Source organism: Augochlora pura, chromosome 2, assembly GCF_028453695.1.
Source record: "Augochlora pura isolate Apur16 chromosome 2, APUR_v2.2.1, whole genome shotgun sequence".
Taxonomy (NCBI): Eukaryota; Metazoa; Arthropoda; class Insecta; order Hymenoptera; family Halictidae; genus Augochlora; species Augochlora pura.
In genome coordinates this window covers 20,714,605-20,736,680 of record NC_135773.1, presented here as the reverse complement: position 1 = coordinate 20,736,680, position 22,076 = coordinate 20,714,605, and the positions used below count along the sequence as shown (strand labels likewise).

General features: G+C 36.7%; 3 protein-coding genes across 5 annotated transcripts; 1 reads left to right on the top strand and 2 right to left on the bottom strand.

Annotated features, from left to right (window-relative positions):
- Positions 1–408: 408 nt before the first annotated feature.
- Jra (Jun-related antigen) lies at positions 409–7,168 on the bottom strand. The gene has a single exon (XM_078189351.1). It carries the CDS (start codon positions 6,482–6,484, stop codon positions 5,672–5,674), a length of 813 nt encoding a protein of 270 aa, XP_078045477.1. The 5' UTR covers positions 6,485–7,168; the 3' UTR covers positions 409–5,671.
- A 1,860-nt stretch (positions 7,169–9,028) lies between these two features.
- On the bottom strand, positions 9,029–13,251 carry LOC144478379 (uncharacterized). Its single transcript, XM_078196206.1, has 11 exons — positions 13,221–13,251; positions 12,556–12,835; positions 12,186–12,310; positions 11,966–12,108; positions 11,743–11,893; positions 11,432–11,667; positions 11,307–11,367; positions 11,025–11,242; positions 9,786–10,945; positions 9,543–9,680; positions 9,029–9,458 (listed from the first exon to the last, which is right to left on the bottom strand). The coding sequence occupies exons 3-11, from the start codon at positions 12,289–12,291 to the stop codon at positions 9,440–9,442; spliced, it is 2,232 nt and encodes a 743-aa protein (XP_078052332.1). The 5' UTR covers positions 12,292–12,310; positions 12,556–12,835; positions 13,221–13,251; the 3' UTR covers positions 9,029–9,439.
- A 988-nt stretch (positions 13,252–14,239) lies between these two features.
- Positions 14,240–20,295, top strand: LOC144477303 (uncharacterized). Of its 3 annotated transcripts, XR_013495161.1 has the most exons (8): positions 14,240–14,425; positions 14,555–14,718; positions 15,205–15,364; positions 15,439–16,047; positions 16,120–16,410; positions 16,498–16,733; positions 18,968–19,060; positions 19,144–20,295. XR_013495161.1 is itself a non-coding variant. In XM_078194941.1 (7 exons), the coding sequence occupies exons 1-7, from the start codon at positions 14,368–14,370 to the stop codon at positions 19,004–19,006; spliced, it is 1,557 nt and encodes a 518-aa protein (XP_078051067.1). In that variant the 5' UTR covers positions 14,240–14,367; the 3' UTR covers positions 19,007–20,295. The 3 variants fall into 3 exon arrangements, 2 of the variants coding, with proteins under 2 accessions (XP_078051067.1, XP_078051080.1); XM_078194941.1 differs by having other exon boundaries at positions 18,968–20,295; XM_078194954.1 differs by having other exon boundaries at positions 16,498–16,772; positions 18,968–20,295.
- The last annotated feature ends 1,781 nt before the right edge of the window (positions 20,296–22,076 follow it).

The following is a 22,076-nucleotide window of genomic DNA, read 5'->3' as shown; positions in this document are numbered from 1 at the left end:
ATTTTATTTTTCATCGTATTTCATTCAAAAATAAAATTATTCGTAAAAAAAGATTTCTCCGCTCTGGTCGGTAGACAATATATATATATATATATATAACATATACATATATGTGTAAATATATACATATATTTATATATATATATTTAAATATATATATATCATATTACATTATAATAGTAATATTTATCATCTCATGTATAGGGTTATACATAACTCTATATATGCGGTGCTCATCCACGTGTCGTCATCACCGTACCACTACATATATACATACATATATCTCTCTCTATGTACGCATATACAACATACTCTAATGGGGTTTTCGCTTACTGACTAAATCACATTGTGGTTTTCATTTACTTTCATACGTTTTTGTGCCGCCGCTTTTCTCGCTCGCTTCCTAACTGGCATTTAATCTCGCCCTCGATCACTTCTATTTTTTTTTTTTTATATTATCCTCGCAATCTTATCCGCTACAAAGATCCGTGGTTTCAAAATAACGCTCGGCGTATCGTTCGATTCTCGCGCGCGATTTCCTTTCCTCCATTCCATCCTCGCGATAAACCGAGAACAACGAGAGACAAACGAAAAGATAAAGACGAGTTACGGCGCTAAAACGCGAACGAGAGATCCTCGGATCCGCCGACGGACGCGGTTTCTATTACATGGTAAAAAAGGCACGCCGTTATGTGATGGCTGTATTCGCGAGGCGAAGCTGCCTCGATTGCTAAAAAATCTCTCGGCACAACTTTCTTCCGGTTCCATCACGAAAAAACATGTTATCAAATCGACAGGTAGAAATCTCCCGCTCTACAAACAACGCTGCCAGAGTTTCCAAAAAAAAAAAGAAAAGACGATTCGGTTTATATAAAGCTCCGTTTGGTTAATCCAAAAATGGCACCCTGTTCTCGTCGGATTAGGCGACTCGGAACCTGTCTAACACGTTCTGTAAACATTTACCAAAATACTTTCTAGTATACGGATCAAGGCTACAAATTCAAACGTCCAGAAGCAGTTGAAGTAACTTCGTATTTCTAATTTTTTGCTTAGGTCGTAGATGACCGCGCAGGGTGCCATTCGAGGGTCAAAACTCTGAAGAGACGTCTTTCACCGAGGTCGGCGCGACAAACTTGTTAACCGGGCGACATTCTTCGATCGGACGCTCCAATGTCTAGGCACTTTTCAAGGGAAGTCGAAGAAATTTGATTTCCGTAAACGATCGATACGAACTCGATCGCAGTTTTCGCGAACGCTTGCTCGGAATAAACGCCGGGCATCCTTGAACGAACAAATCGGGGACCGAATGAAACTGCTGATCTCTCGCAAATTGAAATTATTTATCTAACAATCGATAGCAAGAGTTGTGAAGTATTCTCAGATAGGTTCATCCATCTGCTCCGTAGCAGCTACAAGGAATTCGTTTGTCGCGTGTTCAACTTTCTTGTTTAACTCCCTTTTGCCATCAAGGAAATGTAAGTCCCACGGTACTTGCGTCGTATTGGAATTTACATTACAAACGTGTGGAGCAAAAATATCGTTCGTCCCATATTACGGCACGACGGATAACAGTAACGAAATCTCTCACTTGCTGCGCCACTAATTGGAGATTGTACCAGTTTCACTCGACCGCCGAGGCAAATACGAAAATGTATTTGCTAAAAGGCGACCGACGAGATAACAGGTCCCCGGTTAACAGGTTTCTTTTTTCACGCGAAACAAAGCGCAGCAGGAAAAACGAAGAGCACGCTTATCTTAAGGGAAATAAATTAAACGGTTACAGTTGTCGAATCCTGTGCCAGAAGTCGCGCGCGCGCGAACAATGAAGGGGGGGCGGGAGGGAGATTTTTAAAACGGAGCTGAAAATCTCTGACAACGGGAGAGAGTGAGAGAGAGAGAGAGAGAGAGAGAGAGAAGAATAGAGAGAGAGAGAGAGAGAGAGAGAGAGAGAAGTACTGAATCGACGTGGATACGCAGAAACTGGACTCGCGCATCCGTGTGTTTCTCGAAAAATAGAAATTTCCTTTTCCTCCGGTAAATTGCAATCTCCCGGTGGCGAGTCTTCGCCCATTGTACTATGATTAAATATCTAAAAACTGCAATAGAACAAGGGGAGGGGGCACGACAGCGTAGCAAAATATGATTCCTTAATGTCCGTTCGTGGAACGAACAATTTTTTCTGGTTTCCACCGGCCTGCGTATTCGAGAGGCGCGCGCGCGCGAAACACGGCTATCGCTTTTGAAGACTATGCGCGGCGCGTTATCGGTTGTGCACGCTGAATTCTGATTTCTCGAGCCTTTTCACGAGTTACGTAACGCTTAGAGAAACAACATTGTGCCGTCGTTCGAAGCAATTTCGTAGCGGAAAGATTTCCCGTCGAAATCGCGCGATACCGGATGAAAAACAAAAAAGAAAAAAACGACGAAACGAATATGACGACGATTGCTTGATTATTGCTCGTTATACTGTATGTCGCGCGGAAAGCTTATTGCTGATCGCCGTAAAGATTTTCGTGATCTTCTCGCCATTGTACAAGGCTCTGCTGGCCGTGTTACGGCACCGCGAGGGAAAAAGAAACTCCGTGTTCCTTCGCGTGATGGCACAACGGTAACGCTGCGCGGACTCGGACGCGGCGGAAAAACTCCGGGTAGCGTTCCGCAACGTTCATTTTTCACGCTAAAAATTCGTTCGTCGTGTGCTTCGCCTCCTTTTAACACTGGAACCACCGACAGCACAATTATTATGAACTCGTCTTGAACGCCTTCGAATTGTTACAATCGTTACCATTATAATCGAAGGGTTCGGAAGCCAGCGTAAGTCCCATGTACAAACGAGACAAAAGTGTTCTCAAAGTGTAGAAGAATATATTTCTGAACAGATTATCTTTGCCAACTCAAGGCTCGGACACGACTGGCTACAGAAGCTCGTCAATGATTTCTAAAGGCTGCGGAATCAATTGTTCCGATCGTCGGTGGTGCGCTGATGTTAAAACGCAGCATGGAGTCGCGCACGTGGTAACACAACGTGGTGCATTTGCGTATTATGTACCCGTTCCGTCCGGCGACGGAACTTTGTCTCTTTGCTATTTGATTTCACTTTTTAAAAATCCGGCTCGAAGGACCACGTGGGATACCCTTAGCGACGAGAGTGTCCAGATCGAAGAAGGGATGTAGACGTCCCTTAGAGACACAGGGACATCCCTTCTTCGATCTGCAATTGGTACCAAGGGTGTTCACGCACGGCACCCTATACAGCGTGTATGTATGCATGTGTTTGTGTGTGTATATGTGTGTACGCGTACAATTTATGCGTAGCCGCGCGCGGTACGCGACGCGCATAAGTTACGAGGGCGTACTGGACAAGACTAGATGCACATATGACAAAACGAAAACGTTCTACGACACCCGGAGACATCGAGGAACAGAGAAGGACGCGACTCGTTACACACCAGCCCCTCCAGCTTAAAATCTAAAAAGGAAAGATCCGGGGCTTCCCCGTATGCCGAGAGAATCGCCGTGGCTCGGACGCGGTTACAATCGGCGCGTATACACGAAACAGCTTCAACTAGAAAATTATTACAACCGTTTGACGATGGAACCGCCACGACGCGCGACATGGCCGCGTCCGAACCCGGCAAGATGGTACACACGACGTCGGTGACTTCAACGCCGGCAATTGCGCTCCTAACGTCTAATCCTATTTGTACAGCCTTAAAAACAATGGTAGTTCTGTTAGAACCTGTTAAACGGACAACTTTGACGACGCTTGATGCTCGTGCAAGCACGACCGATCCTCTACAACCGAAATTACTTTGCGATTTAAAAATCGAAACGTTTCAGTGTTCGGTTGAAACTGTAACACTTGCAAGGCGATAAAATTTTAATTTAAAAAATTAACGTTGTTTCGAGTGAAAAAACCGTGAGAAACGGATAAAAGCGGCGCGAATAAAATGTAAGCGTTTCCAAGCGTTTCCATTGAAAGTAATAAAGTCTGTCACAGAGTGAAAACGGGAGAAATAGAAATATTAGCCAAGTACGAAAGACGAGCCGGCAGGTTTTCGTCCTTCCCCGGTTAACAGGTTATAAAAGCGGTGTTAAACGATCGCAATCAAGAAAACGTTCGATCGAACGGTGTCGAGGAGTCCGGTAACAAGTTTCTGTACTCGATCGAACGGGTAAAAAAGCCTCGAGTCGGCGAAGCATTCCGCGGACTCGTGTTTCAAAATAAATCTTTTAACAGCACCGTGCGGCTATCTAACAATCAGCGTTGCGCGTCCTTGATCCGCGCGGTCCGCACCAAAAAGATTCTGTTTAGAGAAAGCACTTTCGCCTGTTCTTTTACACGTTCGACGCATCCCTCTCTCTCTCTCTCTCTCGCTCTCTCTTTCTCTCCCAAACAAACAGAAAAACGGTCCTTAGCCTATTAAATCTGTTTACGCTTCGCGGCGATTATGTTATACAGCGCACTATTTATGTACATCGTACGAATCCTCGATAGAAGCTGTTCAGGTTTTTGATTGAACGACAAAAGACGCGGATAAAGATGTTACAAAGTGTGACGACGTGATGCGTCGCCAGAGTATAAAAAATGTTTTCCAATCGTTTCCGACTGTGGATTGCCACAAAATCCCGGACCAACCGAGGATCATTCTCTCGATCCCTCGAAATTGTAAAACTCCTGCGAAAGGATACAGAAACGGAAATAAAGAAAACAATAAAAAAAGAGGGGGGGGGAGAGAATACAATGAAGAAATCGAATCAGAAGGATACCGCGACGAGATGGCTAAGCAAAGTTCATCTTGCTCGCCAGACGGGCTCGCGCACGCTTCTGTCTTCCGAATAGCAACAACAATGCGAGAGTGATCACCGTAACGATCTCCGCGGGGGATCGGTTCCAACGAACGCGACGGTATTATTTTTGAGCGAGGGGATACGGAGGAGAAAAAGAAAGTTAACGCGAAACGAATGTCTAACTACGCGGAGATTCGAATCTCCCGCCGTTACTCGCGGTTCTCCAAAATGGCCGCCGCGCACCGTGAGGTCCCTCTCTCTTCGCCGGCAGGTCCCACCCACTCTCTCTCTTTTTCTCCGTCTTCTCCCACCCACCCTCCCTTCCTCCCGCTCTTTCTCTCTCTCTCGCTCGCTCTATCTCTCTCTGCCTTTCTCCTTCATCTCTTGGTCACCCACACTCCTCCTCCGCCTCCGATTTCTTGTGTTCTTCTAGTCGCACACAGTTTTTCCACTTATCGCGTCGCCGACCCTTTAGGCGTGTACGCAATGAGTTTCACGTGCGTACGAAGCCGTAGCTCGACCAGCCCAGCCAGCTACGAACGACGCGGCGAATAATTAATCCTCGTCGTGGTCTCCCCGTGTTGCTCTAAGCACACCAAGGCACTCCCGGTTCTTCTTCACATCGTTGCATATCACCGTAGGTTCCTCTTCGTCCAGCGATGATGAGGGGGTGGGGGGAAGCTGGGGTGAAGACGAGAAAACGAAACGGTGAGAAATCGTGAACGAGTGCAGGGATTCCCCGGATCGTCGAGGCGACGGTTACCGGTGGTCCTCGTCGAAAAAAGGCATAATTAACCACGTCCGACGGGAGTCACGCAACCAACTCCCACCAAACGAAACGTACACACGTCAGAGTGTCTAGTTCACGAGCGTCTGATACTCAGAACTGACCGGGCACGGCCATAATCTGGCAGCCGGACTGCACGTGCGCCAACACCTGCTCCTTCAGCCGACACACGTGGTCCTTCAACCTGTGAACCACGGCGCTCAGCTCGCTGTTCTCCCCCTTGAGCAGCTTGACCTTGTCCTCCAGCCTGGAGATGCGCTCGAGTTTGCGCCTGCGACACTTGGACGCGGCCACGCGGTTTCTCTGACGCTTCCTCTCGAGCTTTATCCTCTCCTGGTTCTCCATATCGATCGGCGACATCGGCGGCGAACTCGACACGCTCGGCACCGTCTGCGGCTCGTCCTTGATCTGCACCAGACTCTGGCTGACGGACGATTCGGTGCTCTGCACGCTGCTCGGTGGTTCGAGCGTGGTGTAGGTTGCCCCATAGATGCTGCCCGGCTCCTGGGAGCTGTCCGAATGGTGAAGCTCGTTCAATGCCACTTCGAAACCGCGGACGTACTGTTCCTGCGCCTCCGTGACCACCTTCGGGAACAGGATCTGCGTAGGCGTCGGCAAGTTCGTCACCAAGTTGTCCTGCTGGGCAATGATCAGCTTCTCCAGCTCCGGGGAGCCCAACTTCAGCATGTTTAGATCCGGTGAGCTGAGAATCGGCGTCATGTTGTTCAGCGCCGATGGCAGGGGTCCTAACCGTGGTTTCTTCGCCTGTGGCCCCTGTCGCTGGCACAGGTTCAGGTCCAACGTAAGATTACGCTTCAACTGGCCCATGTTGTTCTCGCGATTCACGACGCCGTAAACGCTCGTGTCCTCGTAGAACGTCTGCTCCATCGTCAAACTCCGCACCATCGATGCAGCAGAAAATGAATATGCCCGCCAATCAAAAGTGGTCAGTCAGCGCGCTGGCCTCGCGGATGGGGAAATGACAACACACTGTCTGCGTTCAACGTCTCTCAGCCACGCGTACTCGGGCTGCACGACGATCGGTTACGTTCAATAATCGATCGGTCTGTTCACGGGCTCTGCTTCCGTTTATTTTATTCTGACACCAAGCACTTCCCCGTCTCTTTTTCACCGTCGTTACATAACCAGTTCGGAAATTCACCGACGTAAGAATCTTTTTTATCGTCAGTTCTCTTCGTCGTCAGACCCGACGTTCCAAGCTCACTTTTCAACTAATAACTACGTGCACGTATACACAACCACCTCCGAGCGGTGACACGCGATTTCTGTTCGCGTATGGTTTAATCGCCGCGATTATTCGTCCGAAACTCCGAGACGCAGAAACGTTTTTTGTCCGCCTACTTAGGCGAGCGGCGCAGACCTCGGCCGCGATAGGATCGCAAGTAGTTTTCGACCAAGCGACGATGACACGAGGACCGAGCTGGGTCAACTGTCAACACAACAATGACTCACGAGACGCAATCCGACGAACGTGAGGTTCTGCGCGTGTGCACCTCTTTAGAACAGACCGTGATCGTACGTCCGACACGAATGTCACTCGCGGCTGCACCGTACGAGGACTCGACAACTTGTGAACACCCAACTAAACGTACAGCCTTATATCCCGTGACTCACGTCTCCTAAAAATAGCATGGTCGTCATCGAGGAGCCGTGGGATTGGTCGACGGTGGCGTCACAGCCGTCCCGCCATTGGCCAAACAATCGGCACTACTAGGAAATGGCCGACGCATGCGCCCTGTCGCCCACTGATTCTCGTGGAGGGAGAGTTTGAACACCGGCACGCGTGTTAACACTGCGGACAACTTTTACTCGTCTGAATATGCTTGTTAAGGAAGAATTGCCTATATCGTAACATGCATCTTATCATTTTCTTTCTCATTGATGAATATGAGAAGCCATGAAAAGATGATAATATAAACCGGACAACGAAATAAAAAAACACGGACGAAAAGCTTGCGGATCTCACACCCGTGCGTTGAATTCATCGTGTTTTCTATTGTGCCACGCTTGCTGGTTCTTTTTTTGAATTTACTATTCTACGCCCACTTGCGACGACGTTTTCACGTATCAGTAATGCCCAATGCGAACCCAGTACGTTTCACGTTACCCTGTTTTAGGAACATCAACTGATTTCGCATACAGCGAAAACTTCCTTATCCAAATATAATCATCTAAATAGATTACAAATATTCTGATAACAATACGGATTGTGGTACTTTATACAATTTTTTACTTTCAATTTATTTTGTAAGATTGCTTAATTTATTAAAAATATTTTAAGGATGCTAATAAATGACGTTTATTATTAAAAATAAATTACTTCGCATATCAAAGATTCTCTGTGTCCTTGTATAACGCTCCATAACGTTGAAATTATTATCAACACTAATTCGCTTTCATCAGAAGCCTGAAACGCGAGATGTAGCCTTAATTATAATTAATGATACTGACTTTCAATTCCATGGCACGGCTGAAATTATGCCAGCGTAGCACTAGTGCACTGATACTCAATTACATAAACACGTAGGAATGAGATGCAGTTCAGTATAGAATTCACGATTGTTTCACATTGTGTTCGACGAAGAATTTACTTTACGTTTGTACGTTATTTCGTCAGAATTGCACAATTGAATTTAATTACCTACTAAAATTTGGTTCAATGAGAAGAATTGATAAGCATATCCTATAGAATTTTTAACTTCATCGTTGTTCCAATTCCTGTTGCAACAAATGATAATTGAGATGCACTTATGGTATACCATTGAGCAGAAATGTTTGAACATATATTTTTCGTTATCTGCAAAAATTGTTTTGATTTTAGAAGCCGTCATTTACTACGATCCCTTTCAAGGTACTTGTTTACGAAAACAACGAGAACGACTAGAGTGTTACTCATCCAGAAAATAATTACGGTGTTTGTCAGTGCTACGTACCCGACCGACTGCCGTTCAGGTAAAATGTTTACTTACGCGTGCGTCCGAACTCTCGCTGATCGCCAGGTAGTGTTTACCAATTAGAAAACCGGTCGCACCCTACGCGTGGTGTATAGAATTTATGGCTTTATTTGATCCGTCCTTTGCTCGTATTTATTACCCAAAATTTTTTTGTAACAAACAACTGACCGATTGCATCCGTATAAAAATAAAACGTATTTTAATGTAAGTATTCGATAATTGAACTAAAGATATTTATAGGGTTTTCCATTCCTATAAATAATTTTAAAGAAAACTTATTTAAATGGAATTTTATTTACTGCCCTAATTATTAATGCGATCAAGTAAAAGCTAAAATACTTATAATTGTTTATCATTTCTAATTATTATCACTACGTATGTTTAAATTATTGATAACCAGGTGACATATATTAATATACGTGTTGAATGAATTACTGCATGCGCGAGTGTATAAAAGGATTTGAAGATTTTAAAACACGTTAAATGTTTTATATTTATTTCTTGGAACATTAGATAATAGTACAATAAAAAAGGTACAATACCAAGAATACTACCAGGGAGGAAGCCAAATAATCGAAGCTATGACTACATTGAGACAAACCGGTCTTCTGTAAATCATGAACAGTGACTGGTCTAATAAAAATGTGCGCAATATAATGGAAGCAGAACGATTCAAATGTGAATGCATTATACGAAATGTCTGACCGGTGAAAATATAAATTCTATTTGATTTAAACAATCAATTCAACAAAGTTCTTGATTCGTACGTATTGATAACTATTTACATTACTCCAGATGAAAACCTGAATGTACCTCCAAAATAATATGTCTATTAAGTTAAATTATTCGTGTTTCGAAGTTCAACGATTGTCGTACATTTTTATTATCATTTCCTTCGTAGCTTTCTGAAATACGAAATTAAATCCGAGTTAATATAACATTGTGTAATTAAATTTGAATATTGTATACTATTTTTTCTAAAGTCTTACGTTCTCAAACTCGGTTCCACAAAACTTGTCGGAGCTCGTTTCCGTTGTGGTCGACCTAAATTGTGATTACTATTGACACTAACGTTACTGTTTTCTGAATCACTCGAATTTCCTCCACGTAAAGATGCTTGGTGGTTACTGTAAACAAAAGTACTATCATGACCACATGCACGGTTGGTATTGCAAGAACTCCACAATCAGATTGCTTAAGACAATCCTTTAAAACAGAATTAATATGCTTACAATGACTCTGGAGAAGGTGTCCTCGATTTAACATCAGACTCGTTCAACTTCTGTAACACGACTTTGGCGGTACTCGGATCCTTACTCCGAGTTTTACTCCTCTTATTTGTTTGGGTATCCAATTTCTTAAAGGATGTCGCAGAATCGTTAAGATTGTTTGAATCCCTCAAATTTACACTTCGCGCTCTTGTCATCCGTTGTGTGGAATCTGATTTTTCCTTGAATGGAGTTAAGTCTTTATTATCATAATCATTATTCATTAGTAAAGGCAAGTTCACCGTGGAATGATTGAACACAGTTTCATCTATACTACTGTTTGAAATAGACGGCATTGGACAGATCTGAGATATTTTTCGAAGCGTAGTTGTTATTTCTGGTTCTGGCTCGATCGGTGCTACTGGTTTCAATACGGATTCTTCTAAAACGGGGAATTTTAAATCGTTCATGTCGAAGTGCATATCACGTGGATGCCGCACATACATCAATGTAAAATCATCCTCGTCCTCTTCCTCAAGAGAGAAACCTCGTCTTTGTGTAACAAAATTGGCCATATTCTGAGCAGGTTTACTATCAGTTTTATATTCATTCTGATTAGTAATTTTTGGAGTAGACAAAGCGAACGTATTACAAACGGAATTGTCAGTTACACCTTGTACAGTGCTATTGTTCTCATTTTCAGTATCTTCTTGTTCAACAGAAGTAGAGAGACTATTCCATTTACTTTCTTGTTCGCTTAAATGTAACTTTAATTCTTTCGTAGGTTTTTCTTCGTCTGAATCATCGTTTTTTTCCATTAGTATTGAAGAGCTAGACGAACTATTATCAATAGAAACATTTATATTATCAGTCTTCTCATTATTTATAATACAAGGCACAGTTTGGAAATTGTTGAATAACCAACTTGGTCCTTCAAGAGGATCATCATTATTTGTTTCAGAATTTTCCAACATTTTCAAATTTTCTTTCTTGTCTTCATTTTCTGTGCCCGATTCACTATCAACTTGTTCATCATTGTTTTTGACGGTCTGTTCATTAGCATTTTCTGGTGTGTCAGATGGTGGTGTTTCTGGTACTGTAATACCAGTTTGAGAATCATCTTGATTCATATCAACACTATTTTCTGCATTGATAGTCAAATCATCGTTTCTAGATTCTGTTAACTAAAAAACAAACAAACCTTAACGAAATTGTCCCAAGTTTCCACGTCAGATAAAAGAATTAATAAAAAAAAACACGAACCAATCGAATGTTAATACTTTGGGAATTTTGAAGAAATTTTGAAACATCATTGAGTTTTACTGTAGGGCTTCCCACATATTCCAAATTCCCGATATTATGAGTACTGTTACGTCCAGAAAGTGATCTTGCATTTGATCTTGAATTTGATCTTGAATGCTTTCCTGATTTTCTTCCAGAATATCTGCTTCTTCTTTCACTCAACCTCCGTTCATTTTCGTCTGTAAACGGAATAAACTTTATGACCACGTTTCTACTTCATTATATAATATTAATGCTACATACCACTATTTCTTGGAGAACTAACAGTCACTCTCTCTGGCATTCCACATGGACGACCATTGGCCTATACAATAATTTAATTACTAAAATGTTGTAATTTACATTTAAATTTGTTTAAAAATACATACATATCTACGTTGTCTCACAGTAATGGACACAGGAGGTCTTAGACTGTTTGTTTCTTGATTTCTTGGAGGTGTGACTACTTCTGGTATCACACTTAAGTTTGAAGCGTTATTAATATCTTGCATATTTACTCTACTCAAGTTAATGGTAGGTTTTGTAATGGTATGCCCGCTCACCATAGGTTTCACTACTCCTTTGGTTGGTGATTTTGTTGACATTCTCCTATATGAGTCTCTTCCTGAAATAATTTTGTTCGTGCAATAATAACACTGATACTATAATAACATTAAATGTAACCCCAGAACAATCTTACTTCCAGCTGGACTGTAAGATCTTCGTAAATTTATATTTGCAGATGATGTAAATTCTTGACATGTTGAGATTGTATTAGTCAGGAAAATTGTCATCGTTACTATCGTGTTAAGCATTTCTTTAGCATCCTTTAAAATATTTAATATCACAGCCTGAAGCATATAAGAACATGTAACATATTAACATTGTATTTATTCATATTCATATGTATGTATTTTACTCACATTTCGTTTATTACATGCTGAACCTAAATCTTGTATTTGTTCGAGTAAAGCAACATTTTGTGAAAATAATAACTTGGTCTCTTGTTTTTCTTTAGACAATGCTTTTGCTAATGAATTGTTATTAGTCTTTAATTTTTTACATACTGTAATAGAGAGCAGATTGTACTGTTAACCTTAAAATTTATGAGAAACCACAAATCTTGTAACTATAAAAACTTACAGGGTATATATGATTTATATTTAAGATAATTTCTCAGATATTGTGATCTTTCTTTGATGTTTACCACCCTTTTCACTTTCCGATGCGTCTTTCGTATTTGAGGCATTTTCCATTTATTATTTAACCTAAAATTAAAAGCAATATTCATTTATATTTACAAAAATATATATTTAATTGTCGTTAGAAATGAAGATTCATTTTCGACATTTACATAATAAATCGCTGTTGTTCTTGTTAAATGATACATATATTCAATGAAATAAAAAAGCATTTTGAAATTTAAAGACAAGAAATAAAATTATATAGCAAGGAAATTATATAAAATGCAGTTATTACAAAAATAACAAAAATGTGCAAAATCGATTCATACCTTTGAATACGACTAGACTTCCTTTGATATTGTATTTTTAAGGTAGATTGTTAAAATCCTATCTTTATCGTTCTTAGTTTAACAACATTTACTTTTTATGTATCCCTTTTTAATATCGCACAATTGCACAATTTATTTTATACCGAAAGGGATGGTACAATTCCGCCATTGCAAAATCTGAACTTCACTGAACTTCAAAACACATAACGGCGGTTTAAGATCATTGAATACAATTGCAGCATATTATCATCTCCATATTAAATTAGTAAAAAGTATACAACTATAACATAAAAAACATATAAATGCAATACTGTTAATTACTATTAAATTTTATAACATTTTTCATGAAAACCGCCTATTAAATTCCTTCAGGTATAGTTCAAGAAACTATAAAAGTACATTAATTTATTGTTCTGAACAATGTAAGTGTTTATTTTAATATGTGCTTTGATACGAAAATTTATTTAGTTATAAACAATTTTGAACTCTGTAACAATTTCTTTATTGAAATACGTATGCCGTGTATGAAGTATTTCCATCAGAGAATTTTCTCCATACTTTCATGTAAGGTTCTTGAAGTTTTAAAATGTATTCAACATTATTTATAAAATTTAAATTAAGTTGATCACCATTGAAACAAATTGGTAGATTATAGTAATATATACCTATGCATTGTTTAACTGTATGTATTTTCATTGACAGCTTCTCTTAGAGTAACAGTAATTAGAAGACTAATCTTCTAGTTACAGAATCTTCGGCTGATTTCAGGAAGTCGCAACCGCGTGGTAATTTTTACATAATTTTTTGAATAGTACAAGTAATCAATTAAAAATAATTAGAGAACAATAAGTAGCAAGTAAAAGGAAATTCTTTGGTCGATCATACAGTATATTTTACGCATTATTTCAGAAGCTACATACTATTAGCATTCTTCAGTTACTCATGAAAGTCCCTAGTTATCCTGATTGAATTTTTTACAAATTTCTGAAAAAATACGAAAGAGCAATTAACAACAACTACAGATAAACAATGGGCAATTGAAGAGAAATTGTTTAAGCCATTTTACATTGAGTTACAGCAATTTTTTTATTATTTATGCCACTTGATATTTCACAGCCATAAACGGCACGTGCTCCTCGTTACTTATTTATTCACTGCTTCGAAATTCATTGTTTATTGATAGAATTGTCGCATGTGGAAAGTTGAGTAACTCGTAAGATGAAAAAAGCAACTTTTGGTAGGTCATACAGCTCGCTTTATGCATTATTTCACAAATTTCGTATTTTTTAAAGTTACTAGCCTCTTGTAAAAGTCACTAAGCGTCTAAACAGGTTTTTGGGATATTTCTCGAAAAATATAGGCGAGCAATTTGGATTAATTAAACAGTAATTTTTTAAGCTATGTTTCATTAAAATCGATTTATATGGTGAGCCAACTTCATAATGGTATTACTATACTTACTTAATTAAATTGGTTTCTTACTCTAGAGAATTTATCTGTCATGAAAGATACAAAATTTGAACGTAACTTTTATAATTTGAAGTATCGATAACATTTAAAACATATCAGAAATTGAGAAGTAATTCTAATACTTACTTTTTACATCATTATTGAACTTTACCTACTCCACGTTTTCGAGTTACATATTGTGCATCTGTACACAAAGTGATACAGTTGGCAATCGTCAAATCTAACATGTTACAGTCAGAAACATTATGATATGATATGCGTTTAATTGCAGATCGATTAAAAACAAAATCACGTTGTGTAAATATTTTTTAAAATAAATGTAACGCTTCGTCAGTGTGCAAAATGCAGGTAGTGCATTTTTTCTGGGGACTCGTTTTGTATATATTTTCAACATTTCCAGGTAATTAAAACCGATTTTTTAATTGCGTAATTGTGCACAAATTTATTTCCTTTGATTTTATAAATGTGCATATTGTCAGAAACACCTCCTATAATTTTGGTTTATTTTATAAGATTCTCCATGTTACAGTTAATGCTGATGAGTATAATGTTACATTGACCGATGATGGTCCTACAGTATTAGGTGGAACTATTACATTTAAAGCTAATTTTTTTGAAGAGAATGGTATGAAACCAACGGGACCTTTCAAGTATTATTGGAGAGATAATGCAATACCATCCCATGAATATGAGGTTAGTACTACTTTAGGCTCTATTCAAACTAATCATTATTATGTAGATATGCAATGACTCATATATTATACATGTTTTTCATGTATTATCTTTTTGGAACACATAAACATAAGTTTTCTCCTAAAAAAACAGTAAGATTTGTAAAATCATTAATTGTGGGAGGCGTCTAATGTAAACTAATAAAAATTAATCAGTCTTTGCAGATTTATTTTAAAAAATATATATTGTCAATTCTTTTGGAAATTACAGAAATATTTTATTATACTGTAAAAGAAACCAAAAAGATTCCTTTTAAGTTTTTTTAAATTTCAACTTATTTCTTCATGCAAAATTATTGTATTTCTATTAAGTAATAACAGATGAATGTTATATAAATGAATATTAAATAATATTAATATGAATAGCATAATGTTACTTTATCACCACTGTTTGGAGGGTACATTACATTTTTTAAATTTAAGTTTTTGTGTCTTTGTCAATTCATAGACAGAAGAGACATCAAATACTACAGTGTATTGGAGTGTAACTTATCCACGAGACACTTACAGTGTTGGAATATATGAAGTGCAAGTAATTGTTAAAGAACGATATATGTATTTGTTGTGGAAATCATGTACCAGTGTACGCAGCAGATTTGATCTAACAGGCACGTTAAAAAATTGTTAGATTATTCTATAGTTTCATATGTTACATGATTTCTAATGTACTATATTTCTACAGAACTTCTTAATGGTGATCTTGAAATTATACAGCCCAATAAAACAGCGGGAAATGATTATGTATCTTCTGCAACAGAAGCAAATGTAACAATAAGCATGCATAAAGGAGATGTGGATTTTTTGCAGAAAGCAACAACAGTATCCACTTATTGGTTTATAGATTGCAAATATTATGGTGAAACAATCGATTTCAACTTTCTTCACAATTTTACAAATCCTGATACATCACATGTTATAGAAGCATTAGTAATTGCGTCATTTGTACCACCAACAACTATACCACCAACAACTCTAGCGCCTACAACCACGGTGGCACCAATAAATACAACTGTTCCATTTTCTACAACTGAAACAAGTGTGATAATATCAAATACTACTACAGAAGGAGCAGCATCTACTGCAGTGATTAGTACTGTTGCAACAGAGAAACCAATATTAACAACTAGTCTAACATCATTGCCTGTTAAAATACCTACTACAACACGTCTACCAAACACTAACAATCCAAATGTAAATATGCCCTTCCCATACATCTGTTCAAATTCTTCAATAATTGCTGCAGATCCTGAAAAAACTTATGGATACTTCAGTAAGAAATTAAACGTTCGTGGTAAGTAATGTATCATATTTATTGTGAGTGTTTTATGTAAAATGCTACACTTTATATTTTAAACAATTTCAGCGCCTATAATGAACATAACAGTGGAGGGTACAAATTGGATTCAACCGTGGGACATGTTGTCTTTGAATGTAACTTGTAAGGGTTCAGGACCTTTTTATAAGTGCCTTGACTTTCACCGAGGAAAATACAATATTACTGGAAATGAAACATGCAACAGTGTTGTTCATCTTAGTTCTTGTAATTTCTCAATCATCCATTATTTTTTGGAGCCCAGCGTATATACAATACTAATTATAATGAATAATGATGTCAGCAAACAAATATATCCTTTGACAATAAATATTTATAAAGGTACGTCATTACAAATATCAGAATTAATATTTACTTTTATGTAATAATGAAATTAGAATAGTTTTACATGTGTGCCATACTTTACAGTGACAACAAAACCGCAATTGTCAGTAATTGTTGTGCCAGTCTCTTGTTCACTCGCGGCTGTAGTGTTGATTGTTTTTGGCATTGCATATTATATACAAAGCAGAGCAAGATTCGTAGTGGAAGTGGCAGACTTTGATTTTGGTCAAAGTAATCCAGAGATGGAATATAAAACATTCACAGAACGGTTACGAGATTCATTCAATAACACCATAAGACCAGGAAACAAACGGATAAGTGTACGCCGCCTCTATTATGGCAGCATGAATCACTAACAAGTACAGATTGTGCAAATTATGTAGTTTTTAATTTTAATTTGCAATTTTTATTACACTTTGCAAAGTGCAACTCATTTATTTTTTACTATTTATTAATATCTGAAGAGTTGCATTTGGTTCACCAGCCACGTCTCGCTCAGAACTGTTCTACGCTTTATATTTCACTTTGCAACATGATGATAATTGCTTTCATAAATTCATAGTAACACTTCCTTTTGGGCAATATCCTTTCCTATTCCATAACTTTTTTATTTTTTGAATGATTAAAAAGCATGTATAAGTAATGTATGTTAGTATATAATATACATATATATTATTTTATAAATAGACCAGACAAGGTGAAGGATGAACTTTATATACAATGAGTTTTTGTATTATTATTGATTGGACTTGTTCTACTTAAATTTTGTAGATTTTGCTTGTATTATATACTTATATCTAATACAATCAAAGAAGCATGTTTTCACATTTAAATGATGAAATTGCAGTTTTTCAACAAATTATTCTGTATGTAATTTTGTAGTACATATTTTCTAAACTCATAAGAAGACATTATACACGATGTTTGTTTTTTTAGTTTTTTGCAATTGTAAAATATCATTTACCGACAATTTTTGTTGTTCGAACATTAGTAGCTGACAAACAAGCTGTTTTAGAGATCCAATCATTCAATTGTTGAACTCCTACTGTGATCATATGGTTCGCACAATTATAATAATATAATTTGTGTATGTTGTATATTCTGGGGGGATCTGCAACTTAGATCACCTTAACTAACTCTCTCAATTTCACAGAGAATTGTGCGGTATTTAGATATTTACAAAATCTAATCATTTTTTTGCACATAGAGGAATTTTTAGTGATATGAAGTTTTATTCTACACTGTTTAAACAATAGGCTTTATTATAGTAAATGTTTGCATATTTTTATGTTAATTCATTTAAGCTTTCTTATTGATGTAGGAGTTGTTTCTTTATTTCGTTATAAATCAAATGGTTTTATATTAGTCTTTAATAGTTAATTGAGATAATCTTAGCAAGCGGTCAATGATGGTCTTTCTGTAAATCGTACGTTTTCTTTTTCTTTCGGACTAGATTGAAAGATAAGAGACCCATACTAGACAACATAACAGCGTAATCTTTAAGTGTAATAATGAATATTAATATCAGACATTACTTCATTTAAGATATCTTATGCAACAAATGTTATAACCAGTATAAATAAAATTGTTATTATTATTAATTACATCTAATGGCATATTTTTGTATACAACTTATAATGTTTTTCTTTGCCAAGATGCCAATTTTTGCCAAATGCAAGATGCATTTTTAATTACTAAAACAATGACCCCTATTTTTACTCTCCTTGGTTAGTGAGAAAGAGGTTGAACAGATTTTATATTACTCGCTGTTTATTTGTTTAACACTAACTGTACTGCCACCGATCGAATGATCATTTTGCATATTCGAAAACCAAAAGGATATATTTTTTTAAACAGCACTTTATTTTACCCAGAAAAAATACTTATCAAATCGTACAATAACATAATTTAGATATCTTTTGGTCACAAAAGTTATTATTTTTAATATATTCTAATTTTGATTAGTGAACAGAGCAATAAATACCGACGCAAATAATAAAAAATCGTTTAGAAAAAGGTAAGAAAAAAAACTTTCAATAGACGTCTCCGGTAATACCTACTTCCGATAGTATAGTTTTTCTGTATCTAAGCAAGTATTTTGTTTTGTGTCTCATTCTCCTTGCTTTTCATTCTCATTCTCCTTTGATTGCATAGAATAGTGGAGCCCGTCATTGTAGGATGATCAATTGCTGTACCTACTTTATATTTATCAAATAAGACATATTAAACGTTTGTATTAAAAAGTAAACGAAACAAAACGTGTTTCGAATGAAAAATCGGGAAAATAAGTATAAAAACATGTATTATCTTACGACTAAATGTTATACACACATTTTTTTATTTAATAAACTTTGTGTTTGTCTTTTATTTTTGAAGTCACTCATATCAAGAGTTTACTGCATTGTATCTTAATGGGATTTTGTCTATTATCTATTAAGCAGTCTATTCTGCCACACTGGTCTATTTTGTGCATGCATACATATCTTTAATTTATTTGCAACAATATTTCTCTAAAAACGTTAATCACTGAAATCTTGTATACATTTCTTTGCAGGGCTATAAACATCTAAACAATCCAGAACCTCTTCAATGATTTTCAAAACGGAGAATAATAAAATTATTAAACAAACAACTTAAAAAACTTGAGGTAAAAAAAGTGACACTAAGGCAGGAAGTGAACAAACTGAATTACAAAATGGTTCAGAAAGTTGTAATCTACAATATTTTTAGGTATCAAATAATTTAATCTGAAAATTGTGGTCATATAACTTATTGTGTGATCATTCCAAACCATTGATGAATGGAAACAAGAATGTACATAGAAAGAAGTAAATATTGTATATATGTAGGCTGTGAACATAGTGTGCAACGGAATATTAATGTCATTCTTGACATTTCGTAAATGTGAAAGTCGTATGTTATTTTACAATTTTAATTTCAAAAATTTGCGAAATTTTACAAGACATTTATTACGTATTTTTAATATATGCAATTGTTTTTGATTGGATTTAAGAGTCAGTCGAGTCTTGTGTTAGAATATACATATATATATATATAGATTATTAATATAAAAATTTTGGTAATACGTAACTATGTTTGAGTAATATAATAACAAAACTCTTCAGTATGTAAATACTTTTCATACGCACACATGCGCATGCGCACATGGAGTGCGCGTTAACACACACACACGAAGGTATATAGTATTACATTCATTCGAAATATATTTAATATAAATTATTTAGATAAAATATATAACACAAAGTCAAAACTTTTAATGATGATGTAGTATATTAATTAGTATTTATCGAATAAGTCTTATTTTGAAAAAGTTGACCTTTATAATTTCAGTTATTTATTTTCCCAGTCAACCAAGTCTGCTTCGACTAAATACATGTAACACGCGTGGTAGTGTATTTTGCGAGGAAATTTATGTAAATTTGGTGTCAAAACTATGCTGGGTATTTGGCATCAGACGCTTGGCATTGTCAAATGCCAATTGGTACATCATTGCGAAAGGTTGTAGTGAAATGTATTGTCTGAAGAGAGAGGCTGGTTGCACTCATGTGATGCAAATGCATACTATCAAATTCATAAGAATTCAAGACAAACTATTTACTGGGTAATTCATAAATAGATCTTGGCAAATTTTATTTTGAATAAATCGAATAAATAAAAACTTCCATTGATATATTTAATACTGGTATTCCAAGGTATCAAAAATATGAATTTACATAAAACAATAATAACTGGGCTAATAAGCAATTTCGTAAATAATCATAACTCCAATCTATATGTAATAATGCAATAATATTTTCATTTGTATAATTCTTTATATTTTATTCTACTTTGTAAGCCAAATATAACACTTGTGTTAAGAAACTTTGTGGTATTGGGATGAGTCTTAAACAATATTAAAAGTAGCTAATTGATATACATACAATCAGATATTGTATTATTGCTTAAAATAATGAAATTAAAACTTGGTGAGGTTTGTATAATAGAGAAGCGTTAATTATAAAGTATTTTCAGCATAATGTACATTTAATTTAAATAAATTTAAGCACATCAATAGCAAATTTATTAATGATAAGAAGAAATTGTTTATGATTCAACTTAATGTGCAAATATGTTTTTATTGTTAACTTCAAAAACTTATCGCGTTTTATTTTTAGTAATACATATCTTTAAAATCATTATAAAGCAAATTAATAAAGTATTTAAAATTTTCTTTAAACTACTGACATTTCAAGCTTATTTATTAGCATTAGAGAGTACATTTGAAAACGTAAATCTCTCATAAAACTTCAAATGTTATATTAATCAATCGTATAACAATGAACAATTAAAAGAAACAGAAAACAAGATCTGATTGATTTTTTTGAAATTGTTGAGTACATAAAAAAATTCGCTTGATTATTTAATTGTGTCTAAAATCTGAAGAAAACACTGCCGAAAAATGATGTTAAAGACATTTGAGGAATAACTGATCATAAAAATACATTTTCCTTTTTTTCTCGTGTCAATAAAATCCAACGAAGTGAATATTTAGTTGCTTCTCTTCAGTAGAATCAAGTATAATTTTCCAGTTGTAATAATGAGAAACGTATGATATTTGAACAATTCATCTCTTAGATAAAGCAGTGGATTCTACTTCTGCACACTTTTCGTACTCCCTAAAATAGTTCCCCAATTTCCACTGTTTTACTGCGCACCCAGCTCTGCGCAAGTACTGTAGAAAAGAGACCTCTCTCTTTCCGCGCATTCGTTCAGCTGGCGCGCCATCTGAAACGCGCGTTTCGAAATTCTATTTGCAAAGGAGCTTCAATTTTCAAATGAATAAAATTTTTTGCGCCTAGTGTATTTGCGAAAGCTGTTCGATAACTACTGTACTTATTATCTGTACTTTATTGAAAGTTTCAACAGATTCACAGGGTTTGGTTAAAGTTATCATTGAGAAGCTATCACAAGTCTAATGTTTAAACAATGCCTAATGTTTTAATGTCCAATGTTTAAACAAAATGAATTGACATGACTCGCGATAGAGAAAAACTTTCGAAGCACAGAAAATTGGATTCGATCTTCACGGTCGAGGGCCGTGATTGCGACCCAACCGTTACAACGACTTTTAGTTGTTTACCAAATTGCTCCAGGTTAAGATCATGAGAGGAAGTTATCGGTTGGTTTTTGTACGCGCGGCTGCGGAATTATCTCGGTGACAGTTTTGAATTTTGTCAGTGTTCGTGGAGTACAAATTTTCAAAAGTACTAACATCGTCGGGATACTACGTGTGAAAAATATCACAAGATTTGTATCCGCGAGGAATTGCGATCCAAAGACGTAGTCATCGAAGCGGTTGAAGAAGAAAACACCCCATTGAATATCATCACAATATGGAATTATCAGTGATTAATTGAGCGATCAGTGTTTGGTGATAGTGATGTGAAAATGAAATCCGTTTTCATCATACCATTCATACCTAAGGTCTCTTCGGTTGTATCCCTTGTTCGATATGGTCATCGACCTAGGATCAGCTGAACATTGTACGGGGTCAGTGTACGGATATCGTGAAGCGCAACCCAAATTTCCGAGTAGCAAATGTACTCTCAACTGAATGAGTGAGTGTACTATTAATAATATTCTTGAAGATTCTTAAACAAACA

Excerpts from the sequence above, each read along its gene's own strand:
- Jra (XM_078189351.1), bottom strand. The coding sequence starts at position 6,484 with ATGGTGCGGAGTTTGACGATGGAGCAGACGTTCTACGAGGACACGAGC.
- LOC144478379 (XM_078196206.1), bottom strand. The coding sequence starts at position 12,291 with ATGCCTCAAATACGAAAGACGCATCGGAAAGTGAAAAGGGTGGTAAAC. Across the intron at positions 12,109-12,185 it reads ATATAAATCATATATACCCT|TATGTAAAAAATTAAAGACT; the intron begins GTAAGTTTTTAT and ends TCTCTATTACAG. Across the intron at positions 11,368-11,431 it reads CTGTGAGACAACGTAGATAT|GCCAATGGTCGTCCATGTGG; the intron begins GTATGTATTTTT and ends ATTATTGTATAG.
- LOC144477303 (XM_078194941.1), top strand. The coding sequence starts at position 14,368 with ATGCAGGTAGTGCATTTTTTCTGGGGACTCGTTTTGTATATATTTTCA. Across the intron at positions 14,719-15,204 it reads TACCATCCCATGAATATGAG|ACAGAAGAGACATCAAATAC; the intron begins GTTAGTACTACT and ends GTCAATTCATAG. Across the intron at positions 15,365-15,438 it reads CAGCAGATTTGATCTAACAG|AACTTCTTAATGGTGATCTT; the intron begins GCACGTTAAAAA and ends ATATTTCTACAG.